Source organism: Typopeltis vanoorti, chromosome 3 (assembly GCF_054136105.1).
Source record: "Typopeltis vanoorti isolate ZY-2024b chromosome 3, IOZ_Tvanoo_1.0, whole genome shotgun sequence".
Classification (NCBI taxonomy): Eukaryota; Metazoa; Arthropoda; class Arachnida; order Uropygi; family Thelyphonidae; genus Typopeltis; species Typopeltis vanoorti.
In genome coordinates, this window is record NC_143551.1 from 64,356,372 (window position 1) to 64,381,606 (window position 25,235).

The window sequence follows — 25,235 nt, forward strand, 5'->3', positions numbered from 1 at the left end:
CTACGAACAATTCTGCTAGTTGCTGGCTGTGTTTTGGCCCATAGGAAGTCCGAAAATTTAAATATATATGATGTTGTTGTTGAACTTAAAGAAGCTAGCTGAGATTATTAGTTTGATTAAGTTGATGATATCATTAGGTGTTAATTTTGTACAAGAGTGCAGGTTGTGGTCTTCTGTGAGTAGTGTGTGTGTGTGCACGCGTGCGTGCGTGTGTACGATGTCTAATGTTCTAGGAACGTTCACGTTAGTGTATAGTGCAGTTGCATCCAATGAAGTGAGGACGTCTTCCTGGATAGGGTTATGTTATTTATTTTTTGGAAAAGGTCGTCCGTATTTTTTATCATAGAATTTGACGTTGTAAGTAATGGTTTGAATAGTTTGGCTACGAATTTCGATAAAGATGCTATGGTGGTGTTTTTGTAGGAGATTATTGGTCGTATATGTCTTTGTGGGTTTTCATTTGTTCGAAGGTAGAGAGTATAATCGAAACTATAACTCTAATAGCCCTCAACAGCTTTTTGAAGACAAGTGGGCATCCAGTCTCAATTCTTTAAAAAAAATAATAAAATAATCAGCTAACGCCTTTTTATTCCCTTATAGGGAGTAGGCGAGGCCGTTTAGCCCTATGTAACTTTTTTGAGACTGAGTTGGCAGTTCAATCTCCACTGACAGCCAATCAGAGATAGCTTGCCCAAGACTATCATTAATTAAGTGGCACGCAGTGAAGAGAGACGGCTCAACAAGTGGCCACCATCTCGTGGTCCCTGACCCTAACACAATATATTTAATGTCTGAAATAATGTGGGTTCTATGGTCGATTTTCTTGAGTTTATGGGACGAAAAACCCGAGTTTCCAGGATAAAAAACCTGCTTGCCCATGCCAGAGATCAACTAAGTCGGGAACTGGTCGAAAAAGGCTTAGAAAAATTCCTCTAGTCGACGACTAGATTCAATACAAAGTCTTCCTTCGTGCGGTCAAGCGCCGTGGTGTGCAAACACATCCACTGAGCTACACAGGCTCCCCTCCATTCTTCACTGATAGCAAATCCAAATTAAAACTGTTATTGAATCCAGGCTTTTCAGAAGAGAGAAAAACAGAGACAGAAGTATATCACTTCTGCCATCTCATAACCCTGAACTCTAACATTCATACTGTTGTGAAATCTATGGTCAATGGTTGAGATGCGGAGTTATACATCTGAGTTTAGGGCAGGGGCGCGCCAATAGTGTCTGGCGCCTGTGTGCAAAACTTTAGTTGGCATCCTCCCCCTGCAATGAAAAAATCACTTTAAAAAAACGTTTTTTTTTAAGTATTTCCTCCTCTTTGGCGCCCGTGTGCATCGCATACATTGCACATATCGCCGATGCTCTCCCCTGGTTTAGGGAACCCCCTACTCGCTAGCGATAGTACACTAATTTGAGAACCGGCCAAAGAAACATTCAGAAATGTTTCTCTAGTAGGCGACTAGAATCGAACATCATGGTCTTTCTTCAGGTGGCAAGTGCAAACGCTATTTCCATATGGCTGCATGTGAACAACCATCACCCATAACTATTTAAATTTTTGTTCATATTTACTATCTACTATTTTGTTCTTTACTTGTATTATCCACATTTGTAACTTGATATTTCCTTACTTTTGGTTACATTTATTTTCAATCTACCATTTGTAGCTTTTCTTGTCCGAGTTCTTATGTCTAGATATTACTTAAATTCGAATGTTACAACTGTCATGGGCATAGAGAATATACCAAAGTTATTAATTATATGAAGAGCCAAAGGCTTCAATTCGGCGACGTAAAATTATTTAAATTAAGGGATATTACATCCCATATTGTTTCATAGCCGAATAAGAAACTCAAAGAGTTTCATGCCGAATATAGTAAATATATAAAGTTCGGCGAGTCCAAGCATAAGAAATACCTGGATAGTGTTACAACTGACCCTTTAGGGAGTGCAACACTGAGGCAACTCATGGTAAGGGTGGAGCAAGCTCCGATCACTATTCTTGGTATTTCCCCATAATATGAAACCCGGCTCCTAGGAGCTGTATTACTGTTCTACATTATGAGCAAGAGAGGTCACTACCCAGACCGGTTTCAACCTTTATTGAGGTCTCATCAGTGAGTAGGTAGACCTAGAAATACCAAGTTTGTAGCAAACAGAACTTACATATACCCTACAATGAGAATTGCCAAGAAGGTGTCCTAATAAATTATTAATTATATGAAGAGCCAAAGGCTTCAATTCGGCGACATATAGACTTATTTAAGTTAAGGGATATTACATCCCATATTGTTTCATAGCCGAATAAGAAACTCAAAGAGTTTCATTCCGAATATAGTAAATATATAAAGTTCGGCGAGTCCAAGCGTAAGCAAATTCCTGGAGTGTTACAGTGTCTCTATTTAGATCTTTCGTCCGCACCTCTAGAAAAAGAGTTTCCCGCCAATCATAATATGTAATAAAAAATCAGCAAACGTCTTTTATTCCAGTATAGGAAGTAGGTGCAGCCTTTCAGCCCTATCTACCTTTTTTGGAGACTGAGAAGGCAGGTCAGTCTCCACTGGTAGCCAATCAGATACAGCTTACCCAAGACTATCACTAATTATACATGACGTCCAGTGAAGACAGGCGATTGACATGGGCCGCCATCTCGTGTTCCTAATCCTAACATAATGTTTATTGTTTGAAATAATGTGCATTCTAATTTCGATTTTTTTGAGTTTACAAAACAAAAATACAAGTCTTCGGGAGAAAAAACCGCTTGCTCGTGTCTGAGATCCACTAACTCGAGAACCGGCCGAAAAAAGGTGTAGGAAAAGTTCCTCTAGTCGGCGATTAGAATTGAACTTACGATGCTCTCTCTCTCTCTCTCCAGGCGTTCTAGCGTTGTGGAAGACATATGCCATTCCCACTGAGCTACACAGCCTCAAGAATATGTAATATATATATGATGTGGATATTCAGTATATGTACCTGTATTCAATACATACACTGAGATAGCTTTACATTAAGAACACCGCCTCACAGACTTACATATTCGGCGGGATAACAAAGTACAACTACTACAAATGGATACCCGTCCTCTGTACATAATCAGTGTTTGCCAGTAATGGAGAAATGGCAAAATAAACCAATTTGACCACGGGCAGGTGCTATTATTTCGGAAACAGCCACACTTAGTTTTTTCCCATACTGTTGTATCACTAGGGTGCTATAACTGGATTAACCAGGAACAGACATCCAGCAAAAAGAATCACATTGGTCAGCCACGTGAGGTTGATCCTAGAGGTGAGCGTTGGGTGCATGACTGCTATCTTAGCAACGATATACAACTGTCACACAATAGCACGAAATCATATTTCATAGTAAGTGTCTACAGGCTGGTGTTATAGTATGGGGAGATTTTTCCTAGCACGCTCTAGGTCCGTTGATTATCATCCCACAAATACTGAATGGTGAATGCTACACAGACCTGTTAGCCGACCACTGTTTACCTCAACCCGTGCGTTATTCAACAGAATAACGCACCTTGTCATCGGATTCGTACAAGTACTGAGTGGTTAGCGAAATACGACAAAGAATTGACCACATTGTCCTGCCCCCCCCCCCCAAATCCCCCTGACTGTAACCCAATTGAACATGTGTGGGATATGCTAGAATGGAGTGTGAGAACTGCTGATCATCCATGGAATGAGCATGAATTACCACAGTTGCTGCAACGGACATGGGTCGAGTTAAGCATGATGTTCGCTGCCTTGCAGAATCGGTTCCCAGGCGTCTGCAAGCCGTGATTGCAAAGAAGCAGACTATTAGGTGGATATTCCTAATGCAAAGCTTACTCAACAAGTGTATGTATCAGGGGCAAATATTCCAGGTGTGCGCTCATCCGCAATATATCAATATTACCGATATTATATTTTTGCATTTATTCCTGTTAAAGTCTACCGTAATTGTTTCCTGGCTTTACGTGAATCCTAAAATTAAACACAATATACTAATGTTTCATTGCCCTCTTCATGAGATCAATGAAGCATTGATTTGAAGTGCAGTCGACTTTTTTTGTTGGCCTCGTTTATTATTCCCCAGAGAGAAAGGCATTTGGAATAAGCATGGATATCCTGACCTTACCCATCTAACAGCAGCAGTGCAAAACCATGAACGCTCATGGTCAATCACTTTTAAATCTCAAGACGTTTGGATAACAAAGAATTGACACTCTCATTGATACAAAAAAAAATTGAAGTTATCAGTCATAATGAACAGGTGAAGAAAAATTTTAGACATTTTTAAAAGATTAAAAATCATGAGAAATGGCTTCTTTTGAAGTCATAATGAGTCTGAAGATTCAACTAATCAAGGAAATTATATAGAATTTTTAAATGTGCTCCATGAGGTATGATCCTCTATTCGACTGTATTTCAAGGAACTTTTTCCCCAGTACAAAATATTATTAGCGCTATACCTGATGTGGTTAAAGATGCTATAACGACATCAGGTATGCCGCTATATTTGTGGCCGTTATCCTGGATGAAACACCTGATTTTAATTGTCAAAAATCGCTCAACTGTTTTCTGTTTTGTCCGCGATGGACATATCCACGAAAGGTTTATCGGATGTACAGATGTAATTGATGATAGAAAGTCTAGTGGTCTTTTTAAACATGTAAACAGAGTTGAGGAAAATTTAATAGCAAGGACAAGTTAGTCGGCCAAACTAATGGTGGTGCTTGTGTAATGAGTGGCCATATTAATGGCTTACAGAATAGTTATCGAGGCATAATCGTTTAGCAATATTTACACATTGCTATGCCTATGTTTTGAATTTAGTTCTGAATCAAAGCCTCTCGAATATCAAGGAATGTAGATTGTTTTACCAAACTATTAGTGCATTGGCGGTATATTTTTCTAAATCATCGAAAAGAATAAATACCTTGCATGATTTTGTTGCTAAAAAATTACCCTTCATCGCACCAATAGAGAAATCAACTCGTTGAATTTTTTGAACAGAGATAGTGGAGAATCGCCTCAATAGCTCAGTTGGTATAGACGAAGCCCTTTGGTCGGAAAGACCTGGGTTCGATTCCCGTCAGCGATGCGAGGAACCGTTATCTGGTCTCTTTCGACTAAAGGTGGATTAGCCGGTCTCACACAGAGGTAGGGGATTTTTCGTCCCCCAGAACAGGCAAACCGGCCCCGTGAACACACGCATCTAGACATAGGACACACTGGAAGGCATAGGGCTAGCCACCTTATCCTCGGGACGAGTATGGTTAAGAAGGGCTGACAGGCCGCTAGGCCTAATACGTAAGGAAAAGAAGATAGTGGAGAATTCTGGGAATGGAATGTGGATGCTGTATTCAAAGCTCATGGTTCTTTGCAGTTCTTACAAGATTTTCAAACAATTTTGTTGCTAGAAAATTTTTCCTGTTTTATGTGGCTATACTGATGTCTTGAATAATATACTGCAAACTTCATCCTATGATATATTGTAAAAAAGTGCATGACACTATGAAGCAGCGTAGGAATGACAGGGAACACGGATTTGATGATATTTGGGTTTCTTTATGAAAGGAGAAGCGTACACTTGATGAGTCGAGACCCACCATAAGAACATGTGCCATGAGATAAAAGATACTCTTCACTTTCGAAACTTGAATTTTTTCAACTCCTTTGTGGTGAAAGATATGATCAATATGCGAAGACGTTTCCTGATGGTATTTTAGAAAACTTAAAGGATTTCTATGGCCCAGTATTTGACTACATTCGCTTGAAAAAAGAACTGAAAGTAGTTTTCCTCTGAAGAATTGCCAGGAAACTAGTGCATCACCTATTAAAATTCATGCAAGAAAATTAATTTCCTTGAATGCAGGTGGCATTCAATACAAGGGAATTTATAAATTAGAACTTGTCACGTCCATTCCGATCTCTACTGCTAGTCGATTGTTCTTTTTCGGCTATGAATAGAATACATACGTGTTATAGACGAACACAAACACAGGAAAGCTGTGCGGCCTAAGTTTAATTGCTATGGAAAAGTCATTGATGATGGAACTAAAGCAAAAACTTTCGATTTATGATAATGTGATAACACAATTCCTAAATCTAAAATAAATGAAGCAAAACGAGTTATTTCAACCACACAAAGGAAGACTTGCTTTCGAATCTAGTCGGCGACTAGAGGAAATTTTTATAAGCCTTTTTTCGACAGTTCCCGAGTTAGTCGATCTCTGGCACGAGTAAGCGTTTTTTTTTTTCTCCCAGAAACTCAGGATTTTCATCCCATAAACTCAAGAAAATCGACCGTAGAACCCACATTATTTCAGGCATTAAATATAGTTAGGGTCAGGGACCATGAGATGGCGACACTTGTTAAGCCGTGTCTCTTCACTGCATGGCGCTTAATTAGTGATAGCCTTGGACAGTTATCTCTGATTGCGTACCACTGGAGATTGAACTGTCTCCAAAAGTTAGATAAGGCTAAAATGGCCTCACCTACTCCCAGGGGAAAAAAAGGCGTTAGCCGATTTCTTTGATTCAGTCCGGAAAAATGATAATTTCCCAAGTGATTACTTTTTCCATTTCTGTGTGAATTATATACGGCTGTATTTAAAAATCCTATCAAAATGCAAATTATCCGTATCTCACTCTAGTATTTGCCAATCATAAACTAACCTCTCCAAGAAGCGTAAACTTTGTTTCTCAGAAAAACAGCGTGCATAAAGCATAGCTATTATTCATTTGACCTTTATGCTTTCGACATTTAAAATATTAACATGTCGTTATGTTAGTACCTGGGTGTCTGTCGTTCCTTTATTACCTGGGAGGTTCTAGCCTTTAGCGTATGTATGCCGCTTCCGCGGTCCTGTCCTGTGGCGTAGCTGGGAGGGGGCGGTACTTTTCACCTGAGACAATTTTATTTTTCGACGATTATTTTATGTTAACTTTGTAATTTTTATTACTTAATTAATAATTAGCTTTTAACATCTATATTTACAAATGAAATAAACAGTGTTTTAATTTATTTCCCTATACATCATTTTAACTTTTCTGCAGTATTTTTGGTGTGTATTGAGGGGGTCGGCAAACTCAGGAACTACCCTGCACGAGAAAAGCTGCAACTACGCCACTGGAGCAGTTGCATTTTCACAAGTCTTATATGGCATGTTAGTCCAACTTCCATGGTAGAATTTTATTTATAAAATTAACATTTTTTAAGTGTCTGGATGATATCGATTATCTCAAATGCAATTCAAACTGGTTTCAAGTTATATATTAATTTTGCTTTTCATAAACATAACACCTAATTAAACACATTTATCCTAACATTGACTTTCAAATTTTCAGTTCCAGAAAATGTGTAACACATATTTCAATTTATGAAAAGCAAAATTAATATATATATATATAAAACGGGAAATGAAAAACAAATATAAACCGCTTTACAGTATAATGTTACCTACGGATTAGTCCTGCTTATACAAATTTTTTCAAGTTATATAAATTTTCAAAATAATATAAAATAGTAATATAAAGTTAAGAGATTTATTCAAATATTCTTTACATTAATTTTGCTAAAAGGGACTCGTCTGGCTTTCATTTTAGCGAAATCGTGTCGCAGTACATCAATGTTGATAGACTGAGAGTAGAATGGGGGATCACTAGTGACCAGATCAAGATCAAGATAAGATAAGGAATCCTGACGTGATTTCTTGAAATTCCAATTCCGTGACATGATTCCGACGTGAAAAAAAAAGAAAAAAAAACGTTTTTTTTTTCCGCTCTGAAGTTTTAAGTATCAGTTGGAGGTGACATCACTAAGATATCCACAAATGACGGGCTCGCTCATCTCCACTAGGCTGAGCGAACATCTTCTGGAGGAGAGAGGGATGAGGGGATTAGAGTATGGGGAGCAGGAGCATTGCAGGGGAAGACCACTGTCACCTTCTCACTACCCTTTCACCTCCACCACCTAATGCTATTTTTTTTCCCATCCCAACAATTTCAGACATATGAGTGAGAGAACTAGTCACATGGTCTTACATCCTGAGCAGACATATTCTGGAGGAGAGTAGGGTGAGGGAGCATTGCAGGGAAGACCACTGTCACCCTCTCACCTACCCTTTCACCTTTATCACCTAATACTATTTTTTTCCCCATACCAACAATTTCGGACAAATGAGTGAGAACTAGTCACATGCTCTAACATCAAAAACGCTGTTTGAGGATAAAATACTTAACATAATGACAAATAATATAGAATACCCTACAAGGCACAGAGATAAGGTTTGCCCAATGATGTCACAAAGTAAGATAATCTCACATCAACGTCATCCAACAGCATGTGGAAACGTGTCTGTGAGACATAATCACGAAAGTTTCATTTTGGAAGGAATGGTCAGCGTAAGGGTCAGGTAAACAGTACTATAAGGAAAACAATCAAGTCGAGTGCCTTCTCAGTTACGGCAATTTGCTCATCCAGTGCAGCTATCGTATTGTGTTGTGATGTTTTGTGTCCAGTAAAGTAAAATAATGAGTGAATCGCAAGTCTTTGAATATTTTAGGTAATTACATGTTTCTAACTGTTTTCTCAGTAAATAATATTTTAGAAAATTAAAATATGCATTTTTAAACTTAAATGAACAAAGATGTGTGATGTTGTGTTTTCCACAATGAAATTTTTACACATTTATTCTGTTTAGAATTTGATAAAAAAATCCATTACTTTATATACTTTAACGCAATTCTGTTTAAAAAAGGTATCGTACTGTGCCAGATAACACAAATACAAATTTTGGGGATTGAGAAGACAGGATAAATTAATGTTCATACAAGGTAACAAGAAGAAATAGACAGAACACTTTTATTATGCTTTCAAAATAAAGAGAAGGTACATTTTCTTTTCTTTTCACATATCTGTACATGATATGTGATCTGTACATTTCTCACTTTAAAATCAAGTGACTGCGAGTCGAAACTTATTTCACAACTTTACCACTCATACTATTTTAGTGTAGGGAAATTAAAAACAGAGGTCATAGCAAATAACAGAATTGTAGTTTTGTGAATAAAGTACAAATGAAGTGAAAAGTGATAATTTTGTTAATATATCTATAGATAGCTCCACCAGACTAGAAGAAAACACTCATACCAAATTTTAACAGCACGACTGTTAGAATTTGGTTATTTTGCAGAGAGACAGTATATATTTTAACCCATCACATTACTAAAACTCTTAAAAAGTTTGGTATAGAAAATAAAAAGGTATTGTACTATGTGCAGAAAGCAAAAATGCAAATTTTGGGGAATGAGAAAACAGGATAAAGAAGAAATAGACAGAAAACATTTATGCTGTTTTCAAAAATAAAGAGAAGGTATATTTTTTTTTCTCACACAACTGTAGATGATAAAAGTTAAAATCAAGCGAGAGTGCGAGTTGAAACTTATTTCACAACTTGACCACCCATACATTTTAGTGATAGGGGAATTAAAAACAGAGACCACAGGAAATAGTGTAATTGTAATTTTGAATAAAGTACAAATGAACAAAAAATGACAATCTTGTTACTATATCTGTAGATAACTTCACCAGACTAGAAAAGTCGTACCAAATACTAACAATATGATTATTATTTGATTATTTTACGGAGAGACAGGAGTGCTTAAGGGTCAAAGCTGTATAACTGGAAGGAGACCTCCACATAGCCTTTAAAGGAATACAGAAAACCGACCAAGGCTTCTGACCTAATGTCCAATCCTCACCTTCACGTGATGCACCCTGTTGGGTATCTACTTGGATACGGAATGAATGAGGATAGGCTGGCAATTTAGGATTTAGCCTACCAAATTGTATTCTTATTGGTTAAAACAAACTAAAAAATGATGGTGCAACATGGCAAAATTTCACGCCGGCTGGGGCATCGCCCGGATAAACAAGACCCCTTTGTTTTCGCCAGGCAACCAGGGCGAACAGCAAAAAGTCAGCTACTGGAACAAATCTCAAAACACACCCCAACTGAACATCACCAGAGTTAAAGATTGGTACTATGAACAAACGAAGCCTGAATGGCAAAGATATGGCAATAGCTGAAGAATTAGATAAGTACCAGATCGACATAATAGGGGTGACTGAAACAAAAAGTTATATTCAGGCAATGACAATCAAGGAAAAGAAGGAGTAGCCATAGTATTAAACGAAAAATATGAGGCTAATCTTCTTGAATGGCAGTCAGTCTCAAGTAGAGTAATGTGGGCAAATATGAGAATAGGGAACTGGACAACGAGACTTATTTGTGCCTATGGTCAAAAAGAAGGTTCTACTAAAGTAGAAGTGGAGGACTTTTTTGAGGCTTTAGAAAAAGCAACTGACAGAATGAAAAAGGAAAAGTTGGTCCTTGTTGGGGATTTAAATAGCAGAGTAGGAAATGATTGAGAGACATACAAAAATATTTTGGGAAAATTTGGAGAAAAGAGCAAAGCTAACAATAATGGCAAATACCTGATGGATTTCTGCTCAGCACATGGACTGGTTATTACTAACACCATGTTCCAACATAAAAATGTGCACAAACTCACATGGAGAGAAGAGGCTAGGAATAAGAAGTCTCATTGACCATGTTATTGTTGATAGTGATGTTTTCTCCCTGGAGCAGGACACCAGAGTGTACAGAGCATTTGAAATTGGAAGCGATCACTATTGTCTTGAGCAGGATAAAATTGAATTTCATATCGAAAAGAATAACATGTAAGAAAGTTTTAAGGCAAATAAAAGTTGAGCAGCTCTCAGATGTGAACTGTAGACTAAAGTACACAAAGATTATTGATTGATTCAGCTAGAGAGGCATGTGGTGAAGTTGTCTGCAAGGAATGAAAAATTAAAACTCCATGGTGGACACAGGAAGTTAAAGAGGCAGTGAAGGAAAAGAAGAAAGCATATCAAAAGTTCCTGTCAAATAAGTCAGCTTGTGCTCTTAGAGAATACAGAGACAAATGCAAGAATGCTAAACACTGTGCAAAATTAGCTAAACAAAAGTCATGGGAGGACTTTGGCAAGAATATAGAAAATAAATATCAAGAAGGTGGTAAGATATTCTGGACGTTGTTGAAGAAGCTTAGGAATGGAGGAAAGAGTGCTGTAAAAGGAGTTAGAGATGATAAAGGTGACATGAAAACGGGAGAAAAAGATATCCTTGAAGTATGGAGTAATTACTTTGAAAAACTGCTAAATGAAACAAGCAGTGATGACAGCACAGTGGTAAAAAACACTGACCAGGCATGCAGTCAGGAATACATAGCCATACTTGAAGTAGAAAAAGCCATCAAAGGCTTGAAATGTGTACTATGAGAGCTCTACTCGAATCATTGGGAATTCGTCTCTCTGTCCAGGCTTTCTGAACTATGCAGTGCAGCCACTGTAAGACTTTTATACCACCATACTTCAGCATTTCTGGTCAAATATCATCCACATGGAAAGGCAGCAGGAGTAGATGATATTTGACCAGAAATGCTGAAAAATGGTGGTATACAAGTCTTAAAGTGGCTGCACTGCATAGTTCAGAAAGCCTGGACAGAGGGACAAATTCCCAATGATTCAAGTAGAGCTCCCATAGTACCCATATATAGAAATAAAACTGAATGTGAGAATTACAGAGGTATTTCCCTGAGTGTTACTGGCAAGATCTATGCAAGTATACTTGAAAAACGGTTGAGAAGAATTGTGGAAGAAAAGCTTGGTGGAGAACAAGCTGGATTCAGGCCAAATAGAGGCTGTCATGATCAGATCTTCAGTTAACCACAAAGAGTCGAGAAAGCATGGGAATATAAGAGATCTGTATTTAAGTTTTGTCGATTTGGAAAAGGCATATGACAAGGTGCCAAGAAGCTATTCAATATGCTACAGTTATATGGTGTCAATTGGGCATTATATCAAGCAATAGTTAGTCTTTATTTGAGTAGTAAGTCAGCAGTTAGAATTGATGGAAGTACAGGAAGATGGTTTAATGTTAAATCTGGTGTGAGACAAGGATGTACATTATCCCTTCTGTTATTCATTATCTATATGGATCACATTATGAAGGAAAGTGGCATTAAACATGACATCAAAATTGGAGATGTTAATGTCAGCTCTTTGCTTTATGCGGATGTTATACTTCTAAATAAATCTGCTACAAGTCTGCAAGATTCTCTGACTAAGTTGAATAACTGTTGTAATAGATATGGTATGAAGGTCAGCAATAAAAAGACAAAGGCAATGAAAATAGGCAGATTCATTGAAAATGTCAATTGTGTTGTGAATGGAGAACCTGTGGAACAAGTAAAACATTTCAGCTAATTAGGCACGATTTTTAGTGAAGATGGTAAATTAAATATAGAAATAGACAACAGAATCAGCAAAGCTGGTATGGTAGGAAGTCAACTGAAAAAATTCATATGGAATAAGAAATTAGTCGGAACACTAAATTAGCTGTATACAAGACAGTGTTCAAACCAGTTTTAACTTATGGATCTGTAAGCTGGGTCATAAGTAAAACACTTGACCACACTTAGAGACCGCAGATATGAGAGTCCTGAGAAAGATTATAGGTGTGAACAGATGGCATCAATGGTAATATCATATTAAAAACGAGGATATTAGGAAAGAACTTGATATTGTCAGCATCCAGGAATGCGTTAGCAGAGCTAATCTCAGGTGGTGTGGTCACTTAAACAGAATGGGTGAAGAAAGATTAGCAAAACAAGTGTTCTCTGCAAGGTTGACAGCAAAACGACCCAAAGGAAGACCAAGATATAGGTGGATTGAAACGGTACAAAGTGCTTTAGACGATAGAAATAAAAGATCTGATAATGTTGGGGTCTTTATAAGTAACAGACTGATTTGGAGGAAAATTGTAGATGGGAAGTTAGTAATGATGTAATTTTTTTCATGTAGTACTATCATATGCTGTACACCCCTTGAGAGTACATTGCAGGAATTTGATGATGATGATGACAGCAAATATTTTAGTGCATCATGTTACTAAAACTCTTTAAAAGATTGCTGTAGAAAATAAAAAGATATCGTAGCATGCAGATAACAAGGAATCAACATGTATATATCAAATAATGCTGCCATTGGAAGAAAAAAATCAAAAACATTAACAAACTTTATAGCAAGACCTGTTTTTCTTTTAAATGATACCAAATAATGAAAACAATATGGATATGAATTTCAAAACTTTGAAAAGCTGATGAATTTCTTGCTTGCTGTGATCATAAATATTTATTTGAAGGTAAACATTTTATTTTTCTTTACAATTTTTCTTTCTTTCTTTTTTTGATGGTTGACACTGTTGCATATTGTTTTCAAGAAATATGGTAACCCTGCTTTCAGACACTTGTTAAGTTTAATGTCTTTATTTTTGTTTACTTAGGAATGCGAAAAATCCTTGTTTGTCTGATTTTCGTTACTTACACTCACTAATGCTAAAGAAAGAAAAATAAGCTTTGGAATTACATCGTGACTGTAAGCATTTGATGATTTAATATTTGAGCAATATAAAATATACATTTGTAACTTAATGAACAAACATGTGTGCTGTTGTTGCATTTTCCAGTAGAAGTTTAAAAACATGTGACAGGCAGTCGAAACTTTTTTTTTCTTCAAAACTTAACACATAATATTCCATTAGGGGAACGAAAAAGAAAAGTGGGGAAACTGATATCCTGTAATTAATTATTTTAGAAAATTGTCTAATGCTAGCTATTGACATTGTTTGAGACATCTGTAAACATCTCATTCACATGTTCATAAACCCTGAACCGCTAATCTTTAATAGAATGTTGGTGTCATAAGAACACAGAAAGACCACGCAAAACATCAAAAGGGAGGAAATGAGTCATGAAAAGACATGTTGTACGCTTACCTATACATATCATATAGTCTAAAGTTTTAAATGATTACAACTTGGTAACATGAAAATTAAATTAATTAATTAATTACAAAGTATACTACAGAGCCAATATTCATTTGAAATAATAAGAATAACTATTTATTTGTTGTGCTGGCTTGACATACAAATTCATAACATTATACCTTAATGCAATTCTGTTTAATTATTATAAAAAAAAATAATAAATAAAAATTGCAACTCTACGCTTCTAGAGATGTGAAATTGTCGGATCTTAGTCAGGAAAAGACATGTTGAGTTAATGGAAAATTGTTGCCTTTACTGTAAAAACCATAGTTCATCTCACGTGAATGCTAAAATCACTTAGTCACCATGGGAACTGAAAGAGGACCGAAAACTAAGACCGGAAAGTAATGACTAATCTTCAAGAAAGGCTAATGAAAATATAAGGACTGTGGGGAAAAAAAAATTCACACACATTTATTTATTGCTCAGTTATTCTGGCTAGAAAAAATGTAGTTAACTGATTTTTAAAGTAAAATAGAGAAGAAAAAAAATTACGGGTCTTAATAACAAATCTACCAGAATTCCAAAAACAGGAAATCGCTAGTAGGGTCAACAGTATGATATCACTGGGGACAGATAGCTTGGGAAAAACATAGCATGAGAACCGCGTGAAGGAATTAACGAACAGAACCAAACCAATGGAAATCTAAAGGATGTCATCAACTAGATTTTCTGGTTATTTACAGAAATATTGATCTTTCAAATTATGTGTGAGTGTGTGTTGTGGATATAAAATTCAACTATTTTGGAATATTCACATTTAGAAGAGCCATTCTGGAAAGACTAAGTAATTTAAATTATCATTAGAAATGTCATTTGGACAGAACCCGTGGGAAAACATAGTATGAGACAAGGTGCGAAAGACATGAACGATACGTACGGTAACTATATGTAAAAAAGAGTCACCTGCATTTTCAGACCTTATGTTTGTGGTTTGTGCTGTGAATATATGTTAAAAATCAACAACTGGAATATTCAGAAAACCTAGATAGTTTCAAGATATCCCATTCTGCAAAGAAATGTGATATTTGTAATTTCAAGAACACTGCTCGTATGTTTTTGTGGGTGTTTTTTATAGCAGTTCACATTAGAATGAAGAGAGAATGATGAGAATAAAGAAAATTAATTTCTTGAGTTTTTAAGAGACAATTACCTTAGGCAAATTTTAAAGGAAGATATGTGAGGATCGTGAGTTTCAGATCTAATAATTTCATCACAGTATGTGATTGCAAGTGGCGTTTTGCACTTCTGTGCAGTTGGCAAGAGTGATCATGAGGTGGGTGCTTGGGTAGAGGCTAGCCATATGAAAATTTCTGTTAAGAAATGATATATATATATGTAGAATTACAAGGCTGGTGATTATAAGAAGCTACGAGACAGCTTAAATCAATAGTATGGAATGAGGAGCTGACTGGAAAAGACCTAAATGCCACTTATGTGATTATATTCCAAAGGTCAAAAGTCTGAATAAGATAGGTGTCAAATGGATGAATGAAAGGATAAAGCATGAAATCTGGAAGAAGATACTTTGGAGACAGCACAAGATAATGGTAATAATCAGTTGCCCAAAGAGTATATAAAGAGCAGGCTAGGAGTGATTCAGTTGGTAAGCACAGCAAAAGTGCAGTACGAGCTGAAATTAGCAAATCAGCCCAAGGAAAAAACCCTAGGGAGTTTTTTGATGTGTGTCAAGGAGAAAGAAAAATGATTATGGCAAGATGATGTTAATGGATGAAAGTGGTAAATTGTTAACTATTACAGAGAACATACTCAAGGTATTCAATGAGCAGTTCATATGGATGTTTCATCTTCAGCATGAAATGAGAAGGGAGATAGGGGGTTAGAAAGGGAGGGGGCATATCCCTGTAAACTCTATAAAGAGAGTGCAAGCAAGTTCATAATGAGTAGGTTCTTTGTCCGGAGAGTGGCTGGTGAGTGAAATGCATTGCCTGACATTGTGGTGAATGTGGATACATTGAATTATTTTAAAGCATGGTTGGATGGGTGTGTAGCTGCTACAATGAATTTTTTGACTTCATGGATGTCTGGTGTTTAAAAAAACCCTACCTAACTTTTGGAAACTGAATGTAATGTGCAAATCAGGCTCCACTGATAGCTGGCCTCAGATTATCACTAATTTTCAGTGGAATCTAGTGAAGAGACAGCAGAGAAGTGTCAACATCTTGTGTACCCAAACTCAAAGATGATATATTTATTTCCTGAAATATTGTGGGTTTTACAGTTGATTTCTTGAATTAATGGGACCTGATTTTCTGGCAGAATAAAAATCACTTGCCCCGTGACAAAGTTCGATTGTTTTGGGAAGCAGTTGAAGGCATACAAAAAGTTCCTCTTTTCGGCAACTAGAATTGAACTTATGCGTTTCTTTAGGCAGCTAAGCACTGTAAAAGCAAAGCCAAAAGAGGGGAAAGAAGCTCTTGCAGTACATTAATTTGTACTGCAAGAGCTTTTACATACCACGTAAAGTAACCAACATACATAGTATATTTGAATAATTCAAAAATGTCGTATGTGTATGCCTGTGCATTTGTGCTGGTGGGAGCAGAATCTGACTTGATTTTACAATAAGTCTGGTCTTCCTTAATCCATCACAACACACTTGTGTCTACTAGTATACATATACACCAGCCCATGAACAAGCAGTCAAGCAAATGCACGCTTTCCATTGTTTAAACGTTACCAACTGTTATGCTATTACTTGCTTTATAGTTTTTAGTTTATTCATGTTATTTCCTAATGAAGTGCAACAAAGTGTTTCATGAAACAAGTCAAAATTAAAACAGTTTCTATTTGACATCTTTGTTAGTGGTTTTATACCGAAAAAAAAAGTTCTAAAAATTTATGGTATTCAGTTTTCATTAGTTAATGCATTAGGAAACAAACATGCAATATCAACGCTGACCCTGATGCCTGAACTTTTAAGTGAATCCCCCCCTCCCCCCATATTTGAATTGATTTCACTAAGCCTTTTTTCAATCAGTTCTCTAGTTAGTCTATTTTTGGCATGGGCAACGGAGTTTTTCATCCCGTAAGCTCAAGAAAATCAACAGTAGAACTCACATTATTTTCACACAGGAAATGTGTGTTAGCATTAGGAACCACGATATGGTGGCACTTCTCAGCTGCCTCTCTTCACCAGATATCATGTATAGTGATAGTATTGGGCCAGCTATCTCTGATTGGCTACCGATGGAGACTGAACTTCTTACCCCAAGTCTTCACAAAAAGTTAGATATGGCTAAAATGGAAAGACAGCCTTGCCTTCTTGTAGGGAAATAAGAGATGGTAGCTGATTCTTTAGATTTTAATTGAACAGAATTATTTATTTTTTAAAGATTCTATGCAGCTAAGCAAAGGTGACATTTGTATCCAGTCTCTTCGAAGAAAAACCTAAGTTCAATTCTAGTTGCCAACCATAGGGGAAAGCCCACTTTTTGTCCCAGAAATTTGGCTTTTCTATCCTGTAAACTCAAGAAAATTGACCACTGAACCCACCTATTTCAGACCATAGCATATTGTGTCGGGTTTGGGGGACAACGAATTGGCAGCACCTGCTTGCTTCTCTCTTCACTAGATGCCTTTTGTCCGCTATCTCTGATTGGCTACCAATGAAGATTGAGGTGTCCACTCCACTCGGTTTCAAAAGTTAAATAGGGTTAAAATGGTCTCACCCACTCACCATAAGAGAATAAAAGACGTAAAAAATCGTTGTTATTATTATGTTGGCCAGTGTAGCTTTGTAGAATTTGCATCCATTGTCATCAGAAACCTGAAATGGAAAGGCAGCTAGAGCGGATAACATTCAACCAGAAATGCTCAAATATGTGGTATAAAAGTTCATCATCATCAATTTCCTGATATGTACCCCAAAGGGGGATGTTCAGGTTACTATAACAGCACTACATGATTAATTTTACATTATTATTAATTTCCTATCAACAATTTTCCTTCAAATCCAACTATAACGAACTACAACTAAAAACCCCATCTATCCCCCCCCACCACCACCACCATTAGTATTTTCACAGACAATCGCAAACATCCATTCCTACAGTGGGATTTGAACTCTTTTGGTTGGGAGCAGATAAGCTCCCAACCAAGCTGGCAATTTTGATTAGAATTTTTTTATAGTTCATTATAATGAGTGAGTTTACAACAGCAAAAGCTGACTGTACAACAGTAAGACAACAAATTTTCTTCCTTGAATAGACAATATTTGCTGTAACAAAAGAACAAGTGTGTTTTCTTTTATCACAGATTTTAATTGCTTGTTATATAAATGTGTTTTAATTAGGAGTTTCTAAATATACCTAAATATTATAAAAACTATTTCCTCATTTCACAATTAAACGTTTTTTGAAAATTCCTAATAAGAACTTTATTTTTATAAAACAATAAAGTATAAAATGACTTTTAAAGTATTCATGATCACGTCACAATGATATCATACAATAAGTTAAAACATAGATACATGGTCCATACAATAATACAAGAAATATTAAATCATGTTTATTAGGGACACTTCCTTTCAACTTGAGATTTACCTCCCTCATCATATTCTTGTTTTGATATCCACATCTGCTGAAATGTGCCCTGAAAAATAAATGAGATATACAATATACAATTAATGTTAAAGATACCAAGCTATTTTAAACCTGGTTTTACTCCATTTCCCAAGTAAACAAACAGACAAACAAGTCAAGTTTGTGCCTGCAAGTGTTGCAAGTCTAGCTGATCCTGCACGTAGTGCAAGATCAAGGCAACTCATGGTAAAAGTAGAATAAGCTCTGATCACTAATCTTAATATTTACCCTTAATGCAAAGCACATCTCCTGGAGGAGATGTATGATGCTTTGTATTAAAGGCAAGGGGCCACTACCCAGTATTATACCCAAGGTAAAAATACTTTCTACATTTATATCTCCTCCTGAGATTTTTATTTAATAAGGTTAAACACCTCATGGTAACTTGTTCTGGTAAAATACTTATAAGCTCTGTATTACTAAAATCGTGGTATTTCTAGCCTGACTCCCACTGATGAGACCTCAATAAAGGTCGAAACCGGTCTCGGTAGTGGACCTTGCCTTTAATACAAAGCATCGTACATCATACATCTCCTCCAGGAGATGTGCTTTGCATTAAGGGTAAATATTAAGATTAGTGATCAGAGCTTATTCTACTTTTACCTTGGTCTTGCACTACATGCAGGGTCAGCTAGACTTGCAACACTTGCAGGTGCAAACCTGACTTGTTTGTCTGTTTGTTTTCTTGGGAAATGGAGTAAAACCAGGTTTAAAATAGCTTGGTATCTTTAACATTTATTATACCCAAGGTAAAAATACTTTCTACGAATATACAATTAACCAAGAAGTCCCCCCCCCCCATGCACACTTTCTGATTCCTTTCAAACAAAAATAATTAACACAATGTGCATTTATACTGCTGTAGAAAAGCACACTCTGATAGTTAAAATCAGTTACAAATATAATATGAATGAAGAAAAGAAGAATACTTAAGAACTAATTAAGCTTACCAAAGATGCTAAAATGGAGCCACCAATCCAGGCTCCAAACCTCCTTTCTACAGTTCCATTAGCTGTAATGAATTTGAGCCTCATACTCTTAAAATAAAAAAATAACATAAATAAATATTAAGAATGTTTGTTATTAGCTAATTGGCAAGTTAACTTGATACTTTATATTAACATGACAGGATAAACTATATTAGAAGCTTCTTGCAGTGAACATTATTACAATGAACTTTATTGTAATGGCTCACTATTACAATTTCATTTTACCATAATTATTTTATTACTGTGAACACTATTGATATAATGATATTTTCAGCTCAAAATTCACCATAAGCAAACTGTAATTACTATCAAATGACATTAAATTCCACTTCCCAAAATTTTTCATTTGCTATACACAGATGCACTTAGTTTGAACACAATCTACCTAGCACAACTTTACTGAACAGATGTGGTGCCACAAGAAGTATGAAAGGAGGTTAAATCATACTTTAGAATGGGAGTGTAGCTTCTACCTAATTTTGCAGTATTTAGCTGCTAAAAACCAAATGATTAGAATACACTGAAAGTTTAAGAAATTTAAAAAATTATCCTTTTTTAACATTATCTTTTTCAAGGGCATGGTTATGATATACCTAGATGGTCGCTTATGGCCCATGGTGGTAAAGATGTACACAGAATAGTACATCTTAACCACCATGTTGTTCTTCATTCACCACCTTCATTTTGTCTATTTTGCAAATAGACAAAATGAAGCTATAAAAAGGTATATGGAAGTTAGGTACATGTGGGAATGCCTCATAGACTAAAAAATGATGTCACATCTGATATTACAATATGACACAGGAAGTGCAAGAAATTTATTTCAAATTGTAAACCGCAGCATTTTTGCACATACAGTTCCAAAGGTTCACGAAACAAAACACCCATTACCAAAGGTCATCATCGTCATCGAAAGTGGATGTGCTGCTGTCAGAAACACCAGATGAAAAGATATCAGTAAGGTGCAAACAACATGAGTTGATGAACTTCACAGAAAACCATGCATTCAACTCAGTTATACCTGCTCCCATATGGAGCCTTTCAGAATGATAATGTGTTCACTAACAGTTCTCTTTTCATCTTTTGATGACATTCAATTTTGACACAAACTTGTGCTTATGCTCATAGGTTGCCCAAAGACCTTCTTGTAATTACCATCCCCCCACATCTGCAATTCTGTCTTTGCATTTCTTAGTATAATACCTACCTTTATCTTAGATGATGTGTTTGACAACCAGAGAACTGTTCTCTGGTTTAAACAATTGATCTGCTCATCTAATCCCTTTAATAACAAAACTATTATTAACAGAACAGATATTTGGATTATAAGACCATGGGTTTAATACATATATGTACAAATTTGTTGACTAGTTTGGCTAAAAAAAAACCAAGGAGTAATATTAAAGGATATATGGAAAAACCTTATTAACTCATTAAGTTTAGCAGAACTACAGTACGCCAAAAACTACGTAATGCGTATTTATAATAATGACTGAAGTATATCGCTTCACGCATACCATGTCACAGATTGCCTTCCAATTTTGTTGTCTAACTGTTGTAAACCGTTACTGCATTCCTTCATTTTTTTGCATTTATTAGTTTTTTTTCACCGTTTAGTCTTGACAAAGCTAGTCAGTTTTGCTAGCAAAACTAGTCGATGAATTTGTACATATATGTATTAAACCTATGGTCTTATAATCCAAATATAAATTATAGCCTATGGTCTTATAGACCAAATAAAACTTTCAACATTAACAAAACTATTAGTTAGGAATAGTACTTTTAGAGAAAACGAAATGCTCAGAGCATTCATTCTTTCTGTAAACAACTATCAAGCATGGGAAATGAATATGTGAATACTAGAATGCTGAATATATAAGTGCTCCCTTTCACACATTTATTTTCCATTCATGCCATACAAGAAACTTAGCAAGAAATAAACATAAGCCTTGTTTCTGAAAATAATTATTCTTTGCTGGCAGTCATCTAAATCTTGATGACACTCTTCAATAGAGAAATAACTGCTTTCAGTACATAATTAATAGATTAAATGCTGTGCAACAGAAATTCAAATTATGTAACTCTAGGAACCCTGCTCAAAAAACCAGAGAGCTTTTTTTCCCCAAGTCACTTGAAGTCTTCAACATTGAAGCAGGGAGATGGTAAACACTGAATAACAAAAATTGTTCTACCATCTGACAAGCCTGTGATGGTTTTTCTTTACTGTGAGAAGTAAAACCATTAATAATAGCTAGACAATGACTAAGAAGCTGTATTAGCTGGAACAAAATGAAAGTTAATGAAGTTTTAAGAACTGGAATAAAGTAAATTTGTATTGGAGACGTGTAAAAATGCTCTGCGCATTTTTGCAACCATGGAGTCTATTGAAGGTCTCAAATAATAAGCATAACAGTATTTTAGAAAACGATGATGTTGATAACAGTCAGATAGTATATGATGATTATCTGTTTGATCAGACAGCCAGCACATAAAGAAGAGGACAACCAAATGTGTGCGGCTTACTTTTAGTATAAAGATTGTCTTTTATAGCTTATGTGCTAATTATTTTCTTTATTGAAAAATAAGTAGAGGAAAAGTTTCCCACATATTTGACCTGCTTTCTGATTTCTTATGTTTATTACTCTTCCACCAGATGTCCTTACATATAGTTTGTCTCTGTACTTAAGTTTTGCAATGTCCATGGGTGGATTGACACACACAGTACTAGAAATGTTTCCCATATATTTGACCTGTTTTCTGATTTCATATGTTTATTACTCTTCCACCAGATGTCATGACACTAACACGTCAAGTGAGAGCAGGCAATGAGAAAAACTTGAATACCTTGATGTTCACCAATAGTTTAATTCATCTAAAGTTGTGTTAAATGTAAAAAGTGTAAATATTTTAGTTTTTTTTTTTTATTTGTTTGTTTCTTTATGCATTTATAACTGAATAAATTGGAGTACAATGAACTTTTATTCAAGGAGTGCTTAACAGTCAAAGCTGGATAACTGGGAGACATTCATATAGACTTTTTAAGGAATGCAAAAAATTTACCAGGACTTCTGACCTAATCTCCAATGCTTACCATATCTTGATGCACCCTGTTAGGTATCAACCTGGATACTGAGCAAATGAGGATGGACTGGCAAATTTTGGATTTAGCTGACCAAATTGTATTCTTATTTGCTTAAACCATAATGCAAAATTATGGTACAGTATAGAAGAATTTCATACTAGCTAGGGAAATGCACAGTTAAACCTCTGTTGCTTTCATCAGGGTTTTAAGACCAATTTTTATAATTAACATTTTGAATGTGGTTACCGGTCTGTCTCTCTGATCACATTACATTATCAGATGCAATGTTATCAAAGAAAAAGAAATGAAACTATCAGAAAAACTGGATAAATACCAGACTGGAATAATAGGTGTTACTGAAACAAAGAAGACAAAAACAGGTGAGATCTTTCTAACAACAAATACAAAATGTTATATCCAGACAGTAACAATCAGGGAAAAGGAGTAGCTATAGTATTCGATGCTAAATATGAGTATAATCTTGAATGACAGGCAATTATCAAGTATAGTAATGTGAGCATATAATATGGGGAACTGGATAATTACACTTATTTGTGCCTATGGACTTGCAGAAGGTTCTACTAAGGAAGAAGTAGGAGAATTTTTTGAGGCATTAAAAAAAAGGCAGCTGGCATAACAAGAAAAAAAAAAAAAAGTTGGTCTTTGTTAGAGATCTAAACAGCAGAGAAGGAAATGATTAGAAGATATACAGAACTGTTTTGGGAAAATTTGGCAGGACATGAAATAGTTATTATATAACACTATGTTTCAACATAAAAATGCGCACAAATTCACCAGGAGAGAAGATGGAAGATATATATAAAAAGTCTCACTGATTATGTTATTGTTAATAGTAATGGAGGATATATATAGGGATCTAAAACTGGAAGTGATCACAACTTAGTCTTGATCAGGATAAAATTGAATATCATATTGAAAAGAAGAGTGTGTAGGAAAATTTTACAGCAAATCCAAGTTGAGCAGCAAAGGTCATGGGAAGATTTTGTTAATAACATAGAAAATACATATAGGTGGGGTAAGGTAACATGTTTTGGAGACTTTTGAAAAAGCTGAGAAATGGAGAAAAGAGTAGTGTAAAAGGAATCAGAGATGAGCAAAGTGACATGAAAATTGAAATTAAAGATACTCCATATGTGTGGAGTAATTATTTTGAAAGATTGCTAAATGAAACAAGCAGTGACAGCATGAATAGATAACAATCATCAGGAATGCTATCAGAAATACATATCCATAATTGAAGTAGTAAAAGCCATCAAAAACCTGAAATGTGGAAAGGTAGCTAGAATAGATGACATTCAACAAGAAATATTCAAATATGGATGTATAAAATTTTTTATGGTGGATATACTAATTCAACTCTCTGGTCAGAGAGTCGAATTCCAGATGATTGAAGTCGAGCTCTTGTAGTACCTATAAAAAGGAAAATAAAACTGAAGGTGAGAATTACAGAGCAATTTCTCTACTGTTCCTGCTAAGATTTATGCAAGTATACTTGAGAAAAGATTAACAAGAATTGTGAAAGGGGAAGAACAAGCTAGATTCAGGCTAAATAGAGGTTGTCAAGATCAGATTTTCACTTTAAGAACAAATAGAGGAGGAGGAATCGTGAGAAATATAGCAAGGATCTGTGTTTAAGTTTTGTAGATCTGGGAAAGGCATATGACAAGGTGCCAAGAGAAAAGATGTTCAAAACACTAAAGTTATATGGTGTAAATGGGACATTATATCAATACTTAGTTATAAGTATTTTAGTTATAAGGTACAGAGTGATAGCTTGATGTAAAATCAGGTGTGAATACATTAACTAGTAACTAATAACTAAGTACATTATCTCCACTGTTACTCATCATCTATATGGATCACATTATGAAGGAAAATGATATTAAGTTTGGAGATGTTAATCTTAGCTCTACTTTATGCAGATGATGCAATACTTCTAAATAAATCCAGTACAAGTTTGCAGGATTCCTTGACTAAATTGGTAATTGTTGTGATAAATTTGTGTGAAAATCAGTAATAAAAATAGACAAAAACATTGAGTCCATCAACTGCATTCTGAATGGAGAACCTATAAAACAAGTAAAATATTTCAGTTATTTGGGTACAATTTCTAGTGAAGATGGCAAATTAAATATGGAAATAGACAGTACAATTAGCTAAGCTGGTATGTTAGGAAGTCAACTGAATGATGTTAGTCAAAACTAATCAATCTTAAAATTTGTGATTTAATAATTATGCCGCAACAAATATAGTATAAAAGAGGATATGAAAGGTCTGTTGGAAGAAGTGAGAAAGAAATGTGAGAGAGTAAAATTTGTAGGTTTGCTAACCAGATATGATAGTACCAAGTTAAGAAGAAGGGTGATGATAACAAATGATTTCATGCGTATATTTAACTGTATTGATGCTCTGATTAGAACAGGTTACATGTTGAACTACAAACTAATAATTTTAATCAACTAAGGAGAATACTATCACCAGTCCCATAGTATCGGTTACTGAATGGGAAAAATGTCAGAAATGCATGGGAATCTTTGAAAAAGTGCTTAAATGAGACGGTATCTACTATCTAAATGTATCCCTAA

The 25,235-nt window shown here is 35.5% G+C and overlaps 1 protein-coding gene across 1 annotated transcript in view; it reads right to left on the bottom strand.

The window, feature by feature from the left end:
• Positions 1 to 18,172: 18,172 nt before the first annotated feature.
• Positions 18,173 to 25,235, bottom strand: part of Bap55 (Brahma associated protein 55kD) — a 146,816-nt gene continuing 139,753 nt past the window's right edge. Inside the window, exons 12-13 of the mRNA XM_090415661.1 lie at positions 19,509 to 19,595; positions 18,173 to 18,568 (exon numbers count right to left, since the gene is read on the bottom strand). Of these exons, the coding sequence (XP_090271787.1) occupies positions 18,488 to 18,568; positions 19,509 to 19,595 (168 nt within the window). The 3' untranslated portion in view covers positions 18,173 to 18,487. The remainder of the gene's footprint in view (positions 18,569 to 19,508; positions 19,596 to 25,235) is intronic.